The sequence below is a fragment of the Chrysemys picta genome, chromosome 6 (genome assembly GCF_011386835.1).
Source record: "Chrysemys picta bellii isolate R12L10 chromosome 6, ASM1138683v2, whole genome shotgun sequence".
NCBI lineage: Eukaryota > Metazoa > Chordata > Testudines > Emydidae > Chrysemys > Chrysemys picta.
In genome coordinates, this window is record NC_088796.1 from 46,833,750 (window position 1) to 46,852,802 (window position 19,053).

Genomic DNA, 19,053 nt, shown 5'->3' on the forward strand with positions numbered 1-19,053 from the left:
GCCGAGAACGGGACCTCCGTCGCGTCGGGGATTGGTACCAGGATGGTGACTGGTGCCACGAGTCAGACCGGTGTCGTGAATACGACTGGTGCCACGACTCAGAGTGGTGCTGAGGGATGGATTGGTGCCACGACTCAGAGCAGTGTCTCCGTGTTGTCGGCGAGCAGTGCTTGGGAGATGCAGGTGGACGCAACATCGCTGGCTTTCCGCCTTCGTTGGCGCTGGGGGCTTGTCCCAGAGGGCCGGAGACTGCGGTGTGGTCATGGCAAAGGTGTCAGGATGGATGGCAGCCCCACTTCTTCCACCATATGGCTTTTGGGAGTCCAATGGCACCGGACTCAATGGTACCCTTTGCGGGACCGAAGTCGACAGCGCTGGCTCCAAAGGTTCTGGCACTGGGCCCTCCTCCCTGGGGCACGCCCCATTGGCCAACTCTGAAGGAGTGGGTCTCGAAGTCGGAGATTCAGTCCTACCCTACTTCCAGTGCTGCTCCTGTGGCGCCAGGGAATGGGATTGGTGCTGGACAGTTCCTGCCGGCTTTGGGAGCAGCGGTGCTGCTTCTGCCACAGATGCCGGAGCGCTCCACACCGATTAACTCGGTGTCACGTCTTGCCGCACTCAGGTGGATTGCGATCTCAGAACCACCTCCATAAGGAGCTGTTTTAAATGGAAGTCCCGCTCCTTTTTTGTTCTAGGGCAAAACCCTTTTACAAATCCTGCACCTATCGGCCTGGTGTGCCTCCCCCAGACACTTTAGACAAGTGTTGTGGGGATGACCAGTTATCATCGGCTTATTGCAGGACTTGCAGGGTTTGAACCCTTGGGACCGAGGCATGCCCCGAGTCCCCAAGGGGAGATAGGCAGTCAGGATGGAGGGGAAACCCACACAACCAACAGCTAAAACTACTAACACTAAAACTACAACTGAAAGCTAGGAGAACAAGAGGAGAACTTGCTAAGCAAATCACCCCAGTTCCAACGACCATCACTGGTGGTAAGAAGGAACTGAGGAGGCGCCGGGTTGGCAGGGTCATATACTGAGCGCCATAGAGGGGCCACTCCAGGGGGCTCGACAGCTGACCCGATGGGTGCTGCTAGGGGAAAACTTTCCGACGACTGTGCATGTGGCACGCGCATACCTAATTGGAATCAATATGAGCAAGCACTTGACGAAGAAAGCTTGTTTTTGCTCCAACCTGTTCTGTGGGGGAAAAGAGGTAAGTAACAGATGGCAAAAAAGTGAAAGTGGAAAAAGTATGTTATATTTATACATATAAATGCAAGTACGTATAATATTCCACAAATATACACGTTGTATTTATTGTTTACAGAACTACTTTTTAAAAAAAACTAAAGGTCTCTCCCCTCTCACCTAGTTGAGCTCTCATACTGCAACTTATTTGCTAAAAGGATAACTACTGAGTAATATGAGATTTTCCCGCTTCCTTCTGGTTTGCTCCCAGCCAATTTGTTTGAAGACTGAAAGACCACGACCTGGAATCAAATTAAGCTTTTCCACATAGCAATGCATAGCACATATCCTAGTTCAGTGAGTTGGGCTGGTCAAACTGGTTTGTATAAAATGTAAGGCACCAGTGGGAAAGGTAGAAGGTGAGGAGTTCAAATAACAACAGAAGAAATATTTGAAAAAAACAATGAAAACAGCATTATATAATATATAGAAGAAAAACAAGTCATTACATTTAAATCCTCCGGGAGCAGACTTAGTTATTTTCATTGTAATATCAATTAAGCAAGGGCTAAAATCCATGTAAAATTATCAAAAGGCATTTCTCTTCATTTTAATTAATTTTTTTCCTCTTTGTTAATTCTGATGATTTCATATTCTACAAATTATAGGTAGGTTATTCTCACACTCAAATGACCTTTAATTACTTGAATTTATGTTGCCTCCCACACCCCCAGTCACACAATTTAATCTGCATTTCCAGATACTGTCTTAATACAAAATAAATTGTTTTCCCCCCACCTGCATTACTAGCATAATGTCATATCTAATGATTCACTAGTATCTTATGCACATATAAAAACAGAGATGGAAACCCCTTTAAGCTAGTCATGAATTAAAACCATGATTATTTAAAATAGCAACAGCAGTTCATTAAAGGAAACAGTAAAACAAAAGCTTTGTAGACTTACTTCTGAGAATCATGTTTGTTTATAACCATATTTCCCTACTAAATCTGAAGACAGTTAAAGACGAATTTCTCAGAGGTAAACCAGGTGCATAAGTTGAAAAATTATGTAGCAATCTTTTTTGAAAGAAAATTCTGATATGGAAGACTTAGGGGGGATTCAATATATTTTATAGGGGAAAAGAGCTGAAAATTTGGGCCATTAGACTTTTAAAATTCTTAAATTTTTGTATTTATTTTTAGACAAATAGATTGAAGAAGTTATTGTGATTTGTTCTTGACCAAAGATGTGATATAGATGCCAAAAAACCTTTCTTTCTTAAGTAGCATATATGAAATAAGAATTAAAAAACTTAATTTGGTGCCTGTTTATGTTTGTAAACATATCTGACAGAATGGAGAGAAACTAGGAGCGACCAGTAATACTCTGTTACAAGGGGACAGCAATGTCATGCAGAGTTAAAAACAGCTAGAAACCAATATCCATAAAAATGGCAACAGTGGCTGTTGGCAATAGTTAATACAATTCAGAAGCTGATACTTATGAAAGTTTTAAATTAAGCATAGTATTGAATAAATGAATATAAAAATATAGCTTTGATCCTTCACAGTATGGATTATTGGAGAATTTCAGACATTTCTGGGTTGTGTAGTAGACGAGTCTCAATCAGCCATGACCAATTTATCAGAAGTGGGAACTTGCTGCATATAGTATTGTATAGGAAAACTTGGCCTGACTAATAAACCAATGACATTCAGTGCATATGAAACTCCATCTTTGGCATTTACGATTTTATTTTATTTATAAAGCCAAATAAAATATTTTAAAATGCTAATGGTAAGTTTTGAAGGGTTTACTTGCTGCCCAAAAATACTGAAGATGTTAGAGATTACTTTGGGACCTTTGTGATTATAAGTGCTCCTTTGCCCCTAGCTGGATGCAGAGGAGGCTGTCTAAAATAAAGACAAACTAAAACACCTTTATTTTTCATTTCTGACACACAGAGTCCCACAGCATGTGCAGGTTCTGTTATATCAACAAAACACTAGAAAAGGGGGTATTATGTTGCTGACGCTATGGATTTATGTTGCTGCCATGTCCAGCATCACTGGGATACTGTCTAGCAAAAGGAATGACTTTTTTGAAATCTTGTACATTACAATATCAGTACTGATTGCCAACCTGAAAAGAACTGTCATGTTAGTGAGCACCCTAAAAGAGCCCAGTTTCCCACCCTCTACCATCCTACAAACTGATAAGACTTCATCTGAAAATAAAAATTTACAGTATTACACAGAAGCATGGAGCTTTTCATACTTCTGTAACTCTGCACAAGTTGTCTTCCCCCTTACCGAGCTGAGGCAAATACTAGAGCAGGGTTGCTCACACTTCATTGCACCACAACCCCCTTCTGACAAAAAATATGACTGAATGACCCCAGGAAGGGGGACTGAAGCCTGAGCTCCGCCACCCTGGACAATAGGGCTGAAGCCCAACCCCCATCGCCCTGTAGGGGAGGGAGGCAAAGCTTGAGGGCTTCAGCCCTGGGCAGGGGGGCTGTAACCTAAGCCCCGCCAGCCAGGGCTAAAGCAGAAGCCTGAGCCACACTGCCTGGGACTGAATCCTTCTGGCTTCAGCTTCCACCCTGGGCAGTGAGGCTCGGATTTTGGCTTCAGCCCCAGGCCCCAGAAAGTCTAACACCAGCCCTGGCAAATCCATTAAAACAGGGTCGCAATCCACTTTGGGGTCCCAACCCACAGTTTGAGAACAGCTGGACTAGAACATCTGGTTACAGATCATAAGGAGGTGATATCTGAAAGTAAAAGAAAGCATGGTTTCATAGGTAATACAGTTGAATGTTGCCTTGGAGAACTGGATTCTATTACTGCCTCTTTCAGAGAGTTCCTATGTGATGCTAGGAAAGTCATTACCAACCAAAAAAGCTTTTCATGGGTGGTCACTGATTGCGTGTTCCTCATTTTCTGGGTACCCAACATGATCTGCAGAAGTGTTGAGCACTCACATCTGCAAATGAAGTCACTGGGAGCTGTGTGTTAAACATATACAGTATGGTATAATTCTAAGTACTCTGAAAAATCAAGTCCTAGGCACTTGGTGGTCAAATTGGGAACCCAAAATTAGTGGGATTTTAACCTTAATCTCTGTGCCTTCATTTCCCACATGTAAAATGGGGATAATAATATTACCTGACCTGATGGGTGTTGTGAAAATAAATTCATCAATGTTTGTGAAGTACTCAGATGCTATAGTGATGAGTGTCACAGAAAAAAATATGAGGAAATTAATAATTCTGTATCCAGATCAGAATTAGACTAGCATATGGTAAACAAGGCTTGGGACTACATATTGAACAATGAAGATAAAACAAAATATTGAACAGCCGCTCAATAAACACTACCTATCCTGTGCACAGAATGAGGCAGAGGTCAGATTGAAAAAAATAGTATGCAATCATGTCATTAAAGATTGAATCACACTGCATGTAAACAGAGACAAATTAAGGTGCTTGACTTAGCAACTTTAATGTTCTTTTAATGTGATTTTTGTATGCAATACTATCTAGTTTCTGATAACATTGTCCATCACTGCAGTCTCTGAATACCTATGCAAAAGTGCTTCTTTTGGACCACAGAAACATTTTCATACACAACTCCATGTCTTATATTGATAGTTTTCTCAGACCCTTTATTTCCTTCCACTGTACATGGATGTTCATAACCAAACCCTAATAATAAAGGAAACCAATTTTTCTATTGTAGGCAATATGCACCTTTGGCCAGATTTTTTGTTTATAAAACTTTGAAGACTTCAGTGACATAGTAGTTAGAACGCAAAGATAGATAAATCACAAGCTGAAGTAATAGGATAATCCTAGTGACATTTTTCCCTATCACTATAAACCATCTAACATAAGACATGCATTAGCCAAGACTTTAAAAAAAAAAAACACACACAAAATGTTTAAACCAAAATGACTGCTCTGGTATTTGTTAAGAAAATTAATCAATGAGTTTCATAGGAGTGCATCATGAACAATGGATTTTATTTATTAGTTGATTAGGTGTTTTCAGCATTGGGGGAAAGGAGTTCTTGTTTCAATTCCATTTTGTTCATACAAGAAATACTTCAAATTAAGAGTCTTATTATCTATTTAAATTTTCTTCTGTTAACTAAATATAAATTTACACCATCAAAATATTATGTAGGTTTTAGCTACATAATTTTTGCTAACATCAAATGAACCAGGCAACTACAACTTGTGCACCACTTTGAAATTTTAGGACTAGCATCAATAATATACTCCTAAAAATTGTTATTCTCCCTCCAATCAAAAAACTTCTCAAATTGGTTAGTACCTGTAGTTGTGCTTTCAGAAGCTGTTGGCTGGTAATTTTATCTTTTAGCTGTATCATTTTTTCAATTCGTTGGTTAACTTGTTGATCTTTCTTAAGCTCATTTTCATAAAATCTAGAACCCTATCAGAAAAATAAAAAGTTAAGATACATTTGAAAGTTCATTGTTTTCCTTATCTTACAATAACTGAAAAGAAAAAGATGCAATTTGTCTGCTAACAACTCATTTAAATGGAAAAAAACAGCACTGAAATAAAATGGACAGTTGTTTCCAATCCTATCAGAGAAGCAGATACAGCCTTATATGTTGGACTCTGTATATTTTAAGGATTTCTTACGCGTATTATATATATTTTGGATATTCACATAATTGAGGTATACACACAAAAGACAACTGTGGTACTCAGATTACATGAAATTCATATTCTTCCTTCCCTCCGCCACTCAGAGTTTAATATACTTCTGAGGAAACCTGCTAGGCTCCAGAAAGGTGGGGACATCTCTTCATGTGTGATGATGCAATTCTAAAAACATTAGCTAGATCAGAGAGATGTCAAAATAACTAAAAAGAAATAAGTTACTTGTACTCTCTAAGCTATTTTCTGTTATATCTTGAAAGATACTGAATGCAAAAATTGAAAATTGACCTCAGGCACTTTTACTTTTCATGTGCAGCATTTCCTCATTGGTCCATATGGTCTCATCTGGAGAAAAATAATGCCATTATGTAAGTCAATGGTACAACCTCATCTGGAATACTGTGTGCAGTACTTGTCACCCAATCTCAGAAGGATATTGCAGAATTAGAAAGAGTTTAAAAGAGGGTGATGGAAATGTTCAGGGTATGCAAAATCTCCACATGAAGAGAGATGGAAAAGATTGAGATTATTTATCTTGGAAAGGAAATTAATAAGAGGGGACATGATGAAGGTATAGAAAATAATAAATGATATAGAGAAGGTAGATCAGGAACTTCTGTTCTCCCTGTCTCATAACACAGGAACAAGGTGATAATCAATGAAAATAAAAGGGGGCAGATTCAAAACACATTAAATATTTTTTCACAGAACGTGTCGTTAGAGGCACTCATTGCCACAGGATGCCACTGAGGCCAAGAATTTAAGAAGATTCAGAGAGGGATTGGACATTTATGTGATCCAGTTTTATAACAGTTAATGCTAAAAAAAAAAAAGTATTGGAAGAGATTAAAACCTCATGCTTCAAGGTTTCAACCAATCTCTTAACTAATAGATATTAGGATGAACTTTCCTTCAGTATCAGGCATGCATGTAATCTTCTCTTCCCTCTATAAGCAAACATTAGTGATTGTGCCTATTGGAAAGAAAGTCCCATACTTTTTCTCTTTGGTGCTAGTAGTAAATTTTTTACAGGTATTTAAGATGTTAGTAATTGCTGGCAAGCAACTATGAAATTTGGGTTCCCTTATATCTGTCTTGTAGCTCCTCACAGTAGTGATGCAATAATAAGACTGTGTTCCTTACAAGGGCTTTGTTTGTTTGTTTTTTGGAGCAGCTAAAAGGGAAGAGAGATTTGGGAGAGTTCCATACAAGAATCTACAGCTATAATACATCTGATACTGTACAGTTTGTTGATTTTTTCCCCAACAAATGCAGATTTTAAAAGGGCATGAAACTTGTTTTCCTCATTTTACCGTTTTCAAAATCTATCGTTCATTTGGCTCCATCTCTCTCTCAATATAATGGCAGCAGCAGTAGCAGCAGTTTGGAAGGAATTATTTCAAAAAATACCAAATGGGATGTCTCTTACAAAGGATCACGGTTTGAGGAAGTGCTTAACAGTAAGATCAGGTGAAATATATGAAAAACTAAACCCTTTGTTTCATGCAAATATCCTTAGCACAGTGAAAAAATGGACAATACAAAAGCAGTCTGCAATAGCAGAATTGTTTTTAATGCTATATTTTTCAAAGTTCTCCCTAAAGTATTAGCTCTTCCATAAAGCAACAGTACAGCATTCATTATTTTACCATAATTGTTTAACAACAAATCTAGGGCCAGATTGACCTCTCTTGTAACAGAATGCTGTGGAAGTGGGGGAACTCTGAGAGGTTACCCTTGCTCAGTTATCCCTAGATTGTCTGATGGGAGGACTCTGAAAACCTCATAGATTTGGGGCCTCTCCCAAGCTCCAAAGGAGAGGTGCTGACAGGGACTGCACCACTGGCTGCTTCCCCTTCGAACACACCCTAAAAAGGAGGTGTAGTCAGCCCTAAAGAGTCCTACTGAAAAAGTTTATATAACCGGAAACCATATTAACTTTTCCAGCAAAGCGTACTGCATTGGTTGTGGGGAGGGTGATGGAAAGCAACCTTTCCTGTGTCACCCACATACAGAACAGAGGAGGCTGCCCCCATTTATGCATGCAAAACTAAGAAATAAAAAAGTAAAAACAAGATAGTGAAAAGGGTTACACAAACGAACCTTGGTGGCCTCCATTATGATTTTATTGATTTTCTCTTTATCCAGTCCTTGCATTCCAGCCTTGTTATCATTGAGGCCCATTCTAAGCAGAAATCCATCATCATCAGACGTGTTAACAATTTTCTTTGTGCTGTCCATAGCGCAACGCAGTGAGTGCTTTTTCAAACTTTAATAACCTAAAAGAGAATATAAGTTCCATACTTCTTTCAAAACTCCAGTTGATGAATAATACAATTCCACAATCACTTTCAATTTTATTAGACACACCAAATACCGAGGTTTGATATGGAATTCTTCAAATTAGCTCAACTATACACAGTCACCAAACAAAGAAAAAACCTCAACTGTATTAGTGTCTGGAGTAGAGCTGCGTGGAAAATGATTTATCATCCTGTGAAAATGTTAAAGATTCAGTAATTTTCCTCATTCTACTTTGGGGCGAAAGAAAATCAGAGAGAGACAGGAACATGAGCCTGGGTCTTCCACACCCCAAGTAAGTGTTCTAACCACTGGGCTATTAGCTATTCTGGGTGATTCCTCTTTCTCTTGTTTTGACCAAAAATTCCATCCTGGACGTGAGAATCCTTCACAACAAAAATTTTGTCTAAACTGATACATTCCCACAAAAAGTTTTGGTTCCAACGAACTGGCATTTTCCAACCCAAAAACCTGTTTCTTTGAAAAATTTCCAACTAGCTTTATATCTGTTCATTTGGTAACTTGGGCTCAAGCAAATGATAAGCATTTTAATATGGCCAAATGTCAAGTTACACACCAAGGAACAAAGAACATAGGCCATTCTTGCAGAATGGAGGACTCGATTCTGGGAAGCTGTGATTCTGAAAAAGACTTGGGGGTCATGGTGGACAAATATGAGTTTCCTGAACAATACTGTAGCCAAAAGGACCAATGCAACTCTTGAATGCATAAACAGGGGAATTTCAAGTTGAAGTAGAGAGGTTATTTTACCTCTGTATTTGGCCAGGGTGTGACCACCACTAGAATACTGTGAACAGTTCTAGTATCCACAGTTCAAAAAGGATGTTGATAAAATGGAGAGGAAGTTCAGAGAAGAGCCATGATATATTATTAAAGGATTGGAAAACATACCTTACAGTGATAGATTAAAGGAGCTCAGTCTAGCTTAACAAAGAGAAGGTTAAGGGGAGACTTAATCACAGTGTTTAAGAACCTATACGAGAATGGGTTCTTCAATCTAGCAGACAAAGGTATAACAAGAATGAATGGCTGGAAGTTGAAGCAAGCCAAATTCAGACTAGAAATAAGGTGAACAATTCTTGACAGTGGGGGTAATTAACTATGGGAACAACTTCCTAAGGTTTGTGGTGGACTATTCATCAATAGCAATTTTTAAACCAAATTTGGTTATTTTTCTAAAAGATATGTTGTCACTCAAACAGGAATTCAGGAAAGCCCCACAGGGTTGCCAACATTCTAATTGCACAAAACAAACACCCTTGCCCCACCCTCTTCCCAGAGGCCCCACCCCTGCTCACTCCATCCCCCCTCCCTCCATTGCTCGCTCTCCCCCACCCTCACTCACTTTCACCAGGTTGGGGCAGAGGGTTGGTGTGCGGGAAGGGGTGAGGGCTCTGACTGGGGGTGCTGGCTCTGGGGTGGGACCAGAAATGAGGGGTCTCCAGGCTGGGACAGGAGGTTGGGGTGTGAGAAGTGGTGAGGGCTCCAACTGGGGGTGCGGGCTCTGGGGTGGGGCGGGGGTTGTGGTGCTGGAGGGGGCTCAGGGCTGGGGCAGGAGGTTGGGGTGCAGGAAGGGGTGAGTGCTCCGACTGGGGGTGCGGGCTCTGGGGTGGGGCAGGGGTTGTGGTGCTGGAGGGGGCTTAGGGCTGGGGCAGGGTGTCGGAGGAGGTTTGGGATGCAGGCTCTGTCCAGGTGGCGCTTACCTCCGGCAGCTCCTAGGTGGAGGGGCCAGAGGACTCTGCGCGCTGTCCACACCTTCAAGCGCCACCCGTGCAGCTCCCATTGGCTGCAGTATCTGGCCAATGGGAGCTGCGAAGCCAGCGCTCAGGGTGGATGCAGCGCGCAGAGCCCCTGTGGTTGCTCCAGACATGCAAGCCACTTCTGGGAGCCAGGTGGAGCCAGCCTTAGCCCTGCTGCGCCACAGGACGGACTTTTAGTGGTTGAAATCCAGACGCTTGGCAACCCTAAAGCCCCATGACCTGTTTGATATAGGAGGTCTGACTAAACAGTCATAATAGTCCTTTCTGAGAGGCAGGTTTTGTTTACAAAAAAAAATAAAATTACACTGCCAATTTGAAATAAAGAACATTCCTATGTGCAAAGCATACTGCATTAGACTTACAGCTGTACAGTGGCTTTTCTTGTGACAGGCTATCTTTCCAGATTCATTGTAAAAATAAAATCAAACTGGCACTTCCCACCACCATGTTAAATTTATTTTTTAAATGTAAATAAATAGATTTTAAGGCCAGAAGGGACAATTATGATCATTTAGCAGCCTGACTTCCTGCATGACACAGGCCACAGAACCTAAACTAGGAATTTCTACATCAAACCATAACTTCTGTTTGAGCTGGAGCATATCTTTTAGAAAGACATCCAGTCTTGATATAAAGACTTGAAGTGATGGAGAATCTACCATGTCCCTAGGAAAGTTGTTCTATTTGTTCATTAACCTCACTGTTAAAAATGTGTATTTTTTTCTTGTCGGAATTTGTCTAGCTTCAGCATCTAACCATTGGATCTCATTATGCTTATTTCTGCTAGTACTAAACAGCCAACTACTATCACGTTTCTTATCCACATAGGTATTTGCAGATCACAAACAAGTCACCCATAACCTTTGCTTGGACACAGTAAGTTGATTGAGCCTCTTAAATCTTTCACTCTCCACATGTTTTCCAGACCTCAAGTCATTCTTCAATAAAATGTAAATGAAATGCTGCCCAAGCAACTGTCATATGACACAATCTCCTTTTCAGTGGGTTAGCACAAAAAAGCAGAGTTCTCTGAATGACAGCTCAGCATGAGCTCAATAAATATCAGAACATGTATTTATTATTGGAAGAGGGTATAAAGGCAGCTCCCTCCTACTGCTGATTAAAAAACAATTTAATTTTCTCTCCGAGGCAAGGAGCACCCCATCTCCTTAACTTCCTCTCAGTTACTTCCTCAGTCAAGAGTCCTTTCCATCTGATAGGAGCCACACCCTTTCAAGGGATGTCTCTGGATGTGCTGCACACCCAGACCCAGTTACCAAAGTAAATCTATTGCACAACAATGGAAATAAAACAGTGCTGGAACTTTTCTAGCAAGATGCATATTTAAAAACTGTTGCTTCTCCAGCTGAGGGGTTAGGAAAGAAGAAGCAGGATCCCCTGCCAAAGATCTGGAGGCAGCCCACATTTGTGTTTAGGCATTTATGGTTGAATTTTCCACCTGAAATGATCACATACAAGTTCATGGAGGGGAAGGATTCCTCTATATGTTAAATACTCAGATGACTGACCCAAAAGCATCACTAATTAATTATTTTTTAATCTTGTGGTTTTTATCTCATTCTTAGGATTTTTGAGCTGTTGGCAGTATGGCATTCTGTTCGCATTTAGAAGGTTATGTTCCCAATTGTATTAGAAATGAAAGCTGAAAGTTTCTGCAAAAACTTATGAGTAACCCTAATCAAGGTGCTTCTCTATTCATTGTGAGTGAATGGATTTATCAAATCTTTAAGCACATGCATTTGTTTCCCTTATTTTCTTTAATGATGGTGGTGTTCATTTTTGCTGAATTTTTCCCCCTGGAACAGGAGACCAACTGCATTCCTGTAGTAGAGCAAGTTATATTTTTTAAATATAAAAGTTCTATCTGATTAAAAAAATCTTAAGTTTTAATTATATTCAATGCATTCGGTTTGTTATTTGTGACATTTTTTCAGAAGAGCCAAGACCAGCTGAGTAATAATCTGTGTTTTTTGGCTCTGGCCTGTCAGAGCACAGAACAAAAGCAGACATCAGACGAACACCTTGGGTGCTCTGAGGCCAGCTGGGAGTGGGGAGTGCCAGGCAGACCTGAGACCAGCTCAGTAGTGCTGCATGACTTTGAAGCACATTTTCATACTCTCTCCACCCGTGTTGGTGCAATCAACCACACTGTTGGGAACCATTGGCCCTGCAACTGCAACAGAGTAGCTGGTCTTCCCAGCTCAAGCCAAAAGCACTGTTCCCCAAGTTTCAATGATCACACTAAAGTCTGTGCAAGGTTAACTATCACTTCCATTTCAGTCAGTCCAATAGTAGTCTTACTGGTACTGGCAATGCCTGGTTGTGAGAATGTGTGGGGAAGAAAAGCAATTTAGAAGCCGCACAGGTAATAGACATTATAAATACCAATGGATGTAATGACTTTTCCCCAGAGGAGATGCCTCACCAAGCCTACATTTTAGATAATTTCTCTCTCCTTACCTCCTTCTTTTGCCCACTCCAGTCTTTGTGGCTTCTTCCATGCTGCTTCCTATGCTTGGATTGATCTCCTTATCCCAGCACATCAGGTTCCCACCCTCTCCTTATTAACATTATTTTTAAAGATTCCATTTTTCTGCAAGAGCTTCAAGCATTAACTCATGTCAGTCAAATGCCTTCTTTACGTCAATATTACATAACTGGGAGGAGAATGATGAAGACATTGGTGATTGAAAAAAAGTAACATTTTAAGATAATACTAATTCTGGTCTATTAATGTGTCTTTGACACTGTAGGCTCCTCTAGGTAGGGCCAGTCTTGTATAGCACAGAGCACGTTATTGGTACTTAAATAATAAAGTACATAAATATAAATTAATAGCTTAATTAGAATTGACAAAAATCATTTATTGGAGACATGAGTTTAGTTCTCCACAGGATTTACAGACGCACAAAACAGAAAAGGTGAGTCATAGGTAAAATACCTTTCAGCTGTTTAGTGGGACAAACAAAAATTGAAGACCATTTTGTTTACAGAAAGACATGTCCTTAGGAAAAAAAGACATCAGCTCACTGCAGTCAAATGAACTGTGGAAGCAATAATAAACCTACAGGCACAGCACTGTCAAATCAAAGTAGTGGGAGATCTACCAGTGTAAACAGAGTGAAAACAACAAATTTAAACATGTAAAGAAACACAGGAGGGGGAGAACATGTGACATTGCAAAAACAAAGTTGAAGGAACAAAATGTTGCTGATATCAGTGCAGAAACTGATAAGGAGTAAAGGTTTAAATGGACCTATGAAAATTAACTATAAGAATTCTTGTCTGACTTTAAAACACAGTGAGATTAAAGTTTGTTTATGACAACTTGAAAAAGGGTGCAAAGTTTTATGGATTGAAGAAACATAAATGAACATATTCTACTTAGAACAGGAGGCAGGGTAGATGGCTACACAGACCAATGTATTTCGGGGATGCTGCCACTGCAAGAAACCTCTGTAAGATTGCACTGTTTCTCTTATAGCATTTGATGCAAGGGATGCTAAATATCTCTTCTTAGTGTTCTATTGTGTAGAGTGTGGGATCAGAGAAACCCATGAAGTCAGTCAGCCTGCAATTGAGCACCAACCTATTACTCCAATTATTTGGGAGTAGGGTGACCTGATGTCCCGATTTTATAGGGACAGTTCTGACATTTGGGGCTCTGTCTTATATAGGCACCTGTTACCCCCCACCCTGTGTCTGGATTTTTCACACTTGCTCTCTGGTCACCTTATTTTGGAAGGAGAGGACCTACTACAACTAGGGAGGAATACAAGCGTCTCTTCTGAGAGTTCCCTACTGAAGAGGAGCAGCTGCTGTCCTCCATAGCTCCGTAGGAGATACAGAATCAAGTGGTGGTGGTAGCAGCTCAGAGGATGTCACTAATGTGTGGGATGCTCTACTGGTGAGATGGGCTCCAATGAGAAGAAATTGTGTTCTGTATCCTGCCTAAAAGTAATTTTATGATCAGGACTGAAGGAAGCAAACAGCAAGGAAGCATTACATATTGCAGGGAAGAGGCAAGCCACAGAAGCCCGAAAGAAGTCAGAGAAAGAAGTGGGGAATCTAATAGTCCTGGAGATACCAGAAAGAGAGCAGCATGGGGAGAGCAGAAGAGGAATAAGGACATGTGTGTGAAGTGGCACTAAGAGGAAGTGATTATATATCAAGTGCCCCTCTCCTAACTTAAAATAAGTATCTATTTTTGCTGCAACCCTGTAGCTTGCCTTCATTCAAATCCCAGTAATTCCACCACCAGAATCCTTTGACTTGCTAGTTGTGATGTGCTAAAAAAATCAACTACCCTCATTCCAATAAGAAGCCCCATTTCCCGATTTCTTCACAATTCCAATAAGACTATTAAATGACAACAAAAACATTTAATTAAAACTTGACACTTGGTATCATTACTACATGTCCATAAAGTAAGCTTCTGAGATTTTCGCAAGTAAAAATAGATTTAACTATCCCTTTACCTCTGCTTTTGTAGAATATGTCTATTTTCAAATGAGAACAAGGCAAAAGTATAAGAGTTAACTCAACACACAAATGTTGGGAATGAAAAAAAAATTACTGGATAATTGTACACATTCCCCTATTACTGCAGGATTTAATCCACAGAGAGAGAGGGCATATCAATATAAAACTGAATTTACCTTTGATCCTAGTGAAAAAAGCCAACATGCAGCAATGAGTGCAACTCTTATTAATGTTAAAAAAGAATTCTACAGATCCACAAAGGGACAAGAGACACCACAATTAACTAAGTCAGAAAGAAAAGGATTTAATTTCATTCAATTTTGACTGCAAGGGATCATTGTGCATATAGAACAAGAGATACAAAAGGGATAGAGTACTCTGAAGTTAATAGTACAAATGAGAAAGAGAAACAGAATAAAAGACCGAAATTTACCCTGGCTTCCCATCAATGCGGCACCTAACCAGGGATGGCTATTGATCAATACAAGATATCACTTACAATTGGGATCTAAGTGCTTTACAGTTATGCAGCCCAGGAATCAAGAGGCTAAAACCAGGAATTGAGCTCTCCTTTCCCTAGTGAGAGAGTGTACTATACAGTTACCCAATTTCTTTTTTTTTTTAAATAAAAAATGAACATTATAAGTGGCCTACTGTGAAGTACTGTTAAAATCCAAAGGGCTCTATATGGTGGGAAAATCTCTTACATTGGTGTTTAACAGAATTGTTGATTCCTTAGCAGATTATAAACTTCTGGGATACATTTGGCAATAATCACATCTATGCAGCTATTGGCTGCAAATTAAGTTGCTAGAGGACCACTTAACTCAGGCTTACTGTATCCTGCTGTGAAGTGGAGGAAGGTTGGTTCTTTCCTCTTCACTTCACCACACTTGGATCCATCACCAATAATGTACATTTACAGAATAATTATTTTAAAAATCTGGTACAATTCACACAGTAATTTGTCACATTTATGATTTTCTTAGGTACCTGATTACACAGAATCCTTCAAGAGCAGAATCTTTTCAGTTTATCACATATTTATCACAGACACCTGGAGTGTAATATTGCCCCCCTTGAAGTCAATGGCAAAACTCCCATTTGACTTCAATAGGGCCACGACTGCAGCCAGAAGTGTGAAAATGTGCCCAACCTCACAATCAATTTATCAATATTAATATATTATATACAAAAACTGTGTTAGGAGTATTAAGTTTGCAAAGTCAAGCACTCAAAAGTTAGAAAATGCAGCACTGAAGTTGCTCACACAACCTTAATTCACCGACCTCCCCTTCGGCATATGCATTAGATACAGACTTTAATTCCTTGATCACATACTATTCTTTTTCCACAGGGTGGATGAAGCTCAATGAATGTGTAGCTATTCAATATTTATTTTTATCATCATCAGTCAATATGTGATGTCATGCCTTATTTACTGCACACAATCCCAATTCTATACTGAATACTAAGCTATCAGTCTCTTTGTGGGCTTTTTTATGGCACTCATAGTAATATATGACTTAGTGAATTTCTTTTCATCCCTATTATCATCCGCATATTACAGTTGGGGAATTAAGGCACAGAGATTAAATTGTCAAAATTGTTCACTGATTTTGTGTACCCAACTTGAAGCATCTTATAAAAAAATGCTTCGTTTGCTATTCAGTCCTGCTTCACTTCTTGAGCAACATCCATCATGTGCACTGAATGGAACCTGTTTGGAGAATTTTACTTTAAGTTCTACTGAGCATATCCAAATGGTAATTTTCAGTGGCTTATAATTCTGCTAACTGTATGGATTTTCACAAGGACAGCAAAAGACACCCCCTGGCCCATGGCAATGCCCCTGCTGAATTTCAAGTCTCTGCTCCAAAGCTTGGAGGCACTAGACCTTTTAATAAAACACTTGTAAGAATTTTTCAGCATTGGGAAAATAACATTTTATTTTAACATCCTTCATGGAAATAGATTAACCATTTTTATTGAAACTTATGGGGGAGGAGGGGGATGTTAAGCCTCAGATAGACACCTGGAATAGGAAATTTCAGCACAAATGGTTAAAGTTTTGCAAATTTACAAGCAACTGAAAACAGCCTTCTAATGGAAAGTATTAGGCAATGTCAGCTCCACCTATAATTACACAGGTATGAGTTCAGAAATATACTGGAAGTTCTCTGATGAAGAACATACATAACATTAAGGCCTTTACATGGATAGACAGGTGAAACATTATCCTAAAGAAATCCCCAGCTACCAGTACCAGAGATTAAAAATCAGACAAGAATATTTACCCTTTTTTAAAAAATCCCACAATAAAATAAAATCATTTTTTAGTTAAACACTAAAACCACATTCATGCTTAGCTCAGTCAAACATCAGAAAAGAGTTAAACACAACACTGATTACAATGCACTGCCATAAGGGTGTGGGGATAATTCAGTGTTCTTTTGGGATTCAGAAAGCAGTGAATTACCCCAATATATATATTTGTCATGACAACTTTACTGTGCCTCCTCCCCACTTTCCTACACTCCTAGGAGAGGCAAAGGACTCAAGAGCCAAGACAAACAACAAGGATAGCAGGCAAATAGGCTAAGTGCCTCAACATAGCATAATGTTATGAAAGGAAGTCATTGATAATCATAGCCTCTCCTTTAAGTTAACAGATCAATCAGACTGCAAGCTGTCAAAAGCCCAACTTTTTGTTTTTTTGTGTGTGGTGGGGATGTAATTCAGTCTTACCACATTGAACAACTTTTCACCACTAAAAATACAATATGCAAAACATTAACAGATATTATTTTGGATCTCTGATAGGTAGGTTCCTACTAGTCCATTTGCTTAGTGTGTGTTTTATAAAGTAAAGAAACTATTGTGGCACATACATCCTGGACTGGAGAATAAATATCAGAGCTTTGGTGTTATACATACTTGAACCAAGTTCAGAGAAGAGTACAAAATTAAGGTCCATCACGTACGTGAGGAGAGCATATTCTTGGGCAAAAGTAAGGTTAAGTACTAGGAAAATCCTCCACGAGTGAGTCCCACACACCTCATGCACCTGCTTCCTTACTTTCTGCAGGATAGAATAAAACTGAAGTATGGATGGAGAACAGGCAAAGGTCTAAGGAGATGGTTTAAGGGTAATCCGCAGCCACGATCCTTCATATGTCACTTTACTTACATTACAAACTGTCTGAGGCAAGGACCATGTCTTGTAGGATCAGCGCCCTAGAACAATGGGGCCCTTATTTTGGTTGGGGCCTATGAGTTCTACTTTAAGACCCATCTCTTTTGTAAAGCACTTTGGGATCCACAGATGAAAAGAAGTACACAAAAGCTAAGTATTATTATTAATATATTAAGATCTTAATTATGTGATCCATTTATTGGCTTTATTCCTATTGCTGAACAGGAGGGATTTGGCTATAGGTACACTTCCCACCATTACATAATTAAATTACAACCATCTTAGTACAGGAATAAGCTGATCTTGATAAATGTACATAAAATACAAAAGATAAGCGAATAGACCTATGGGGGTTCCCCAAATGCATAGTTTTGATTACTTGCTGAATCTCTAGGGCAGCAACAGAAGAGGTATGTCCATCTGTTTCCGTTAGTCACAGTTAGGGAAGTTCAATACTATTAAAATATTTACTAAGAACTTATGTATTGGAAAGTTATTCTGCCAAGTCCAGCATTTTGTTGAATTCAAACTACAGTATACCTCTACCCTGATATAACGCTGTCCTTGGGAGCCAAAAAAATCTTACCGTGTTATAGGTGAAACCGCATTATATTGAACTTGCTTTGATCCGCCAAGGTAAGTGCTGCCTGGCGGGAGCCCGCACCCCAATCCCCAGCCCTGAGCCCCCTCCCAGAGCCAGCACCCCATGCCCCTTCTTGTACCCCAAATCCTCTCCTGCACTTCAAGCCCCTGCCCCAGCTCTGAGCCCCTTCCCAGAGCCAGCACCTCGAACCCCTGCCCCAGCCCTGACCTCCCTCCCGGAGCCAGCACCATACCCCCCCTACGCCCCAACACTCTGCCCCAGCCCAGAGCCCCCTCCTGCACCCCAAATCCCTCCCAGAGCCCACCCCCCCTCCTGTACCCCAACACTCTGCCCCATCCCAGAGCCCCCTCCTGCACCCCAAATCCTTCCCAGAGCCCGCACCCCCCCTCCTGCACCCCAACACTCTGCCCCATCCCGGAGCCCCGTCCTGCACCCCAAATCCCTCTCAGAGCCCGCACCCCCCCTCCTGCACCCCAACACTCTGCCCCATCCTGGAGCCACCTCCTGCACCCAAACTTCCTCCCAGAGCTTGCACCCCACACCCCCGCCTGCAGCACAACCCCCTGCCTCAGGCTCAGCCTGAAGCCTCCTCCCACACCCCGAATCTCTTGGCCCCAGCCCAGAGCCTGCACCCCCTCCCAAACCCCAATCCCCTGCCCCAGTCCGGTGAAAGTGAGTGAGGGTGGGGGAGAGCAAGCAATGGAGGGAGGGGGATGGAGTGAGTGAGGTGGGGCTTCTGGGAAGGGGCGGGGTAGCTCCTGGGTTGCATTTAAATTCA

The 19,053-nt window shown here is 40.6% G+C and overlaps 1 protein-coding gene across 12 annotated transcripts in view; it reads right to left on the minus strand.

Annotated features, from left to right (window-relative positions):
• The window catches only part of POLK (DNA polymerase kappa), a 106,788-nt gene that overhangs the window by 80,175 nt on the left and 7,560 nt on the right, over positions 1-19,053 (minus strand). For 9 of the 12 annotated variants that reach the window (XM_005288276.4, XM_042855953.2, XM_065550097.1 and 6 more), the window contains exons 2-3: positions 7,994-8,169; positions 5,535-5,654 (exon numbers count right to left, since the gene is read on the minus strand). In XM_005288276.4, coding sequence (XP_005288333.2) covers positions 5,535-5,654; positions 7,994-8,131 — 258 coding nt within the window. In that variant the 5' untranslated portion in view covers positions 8,132-8,169. The other 3 variants (XM_065550088.1, XM_065550089.1, XM_065550099.1) reach the window with 3 other exon arrangements.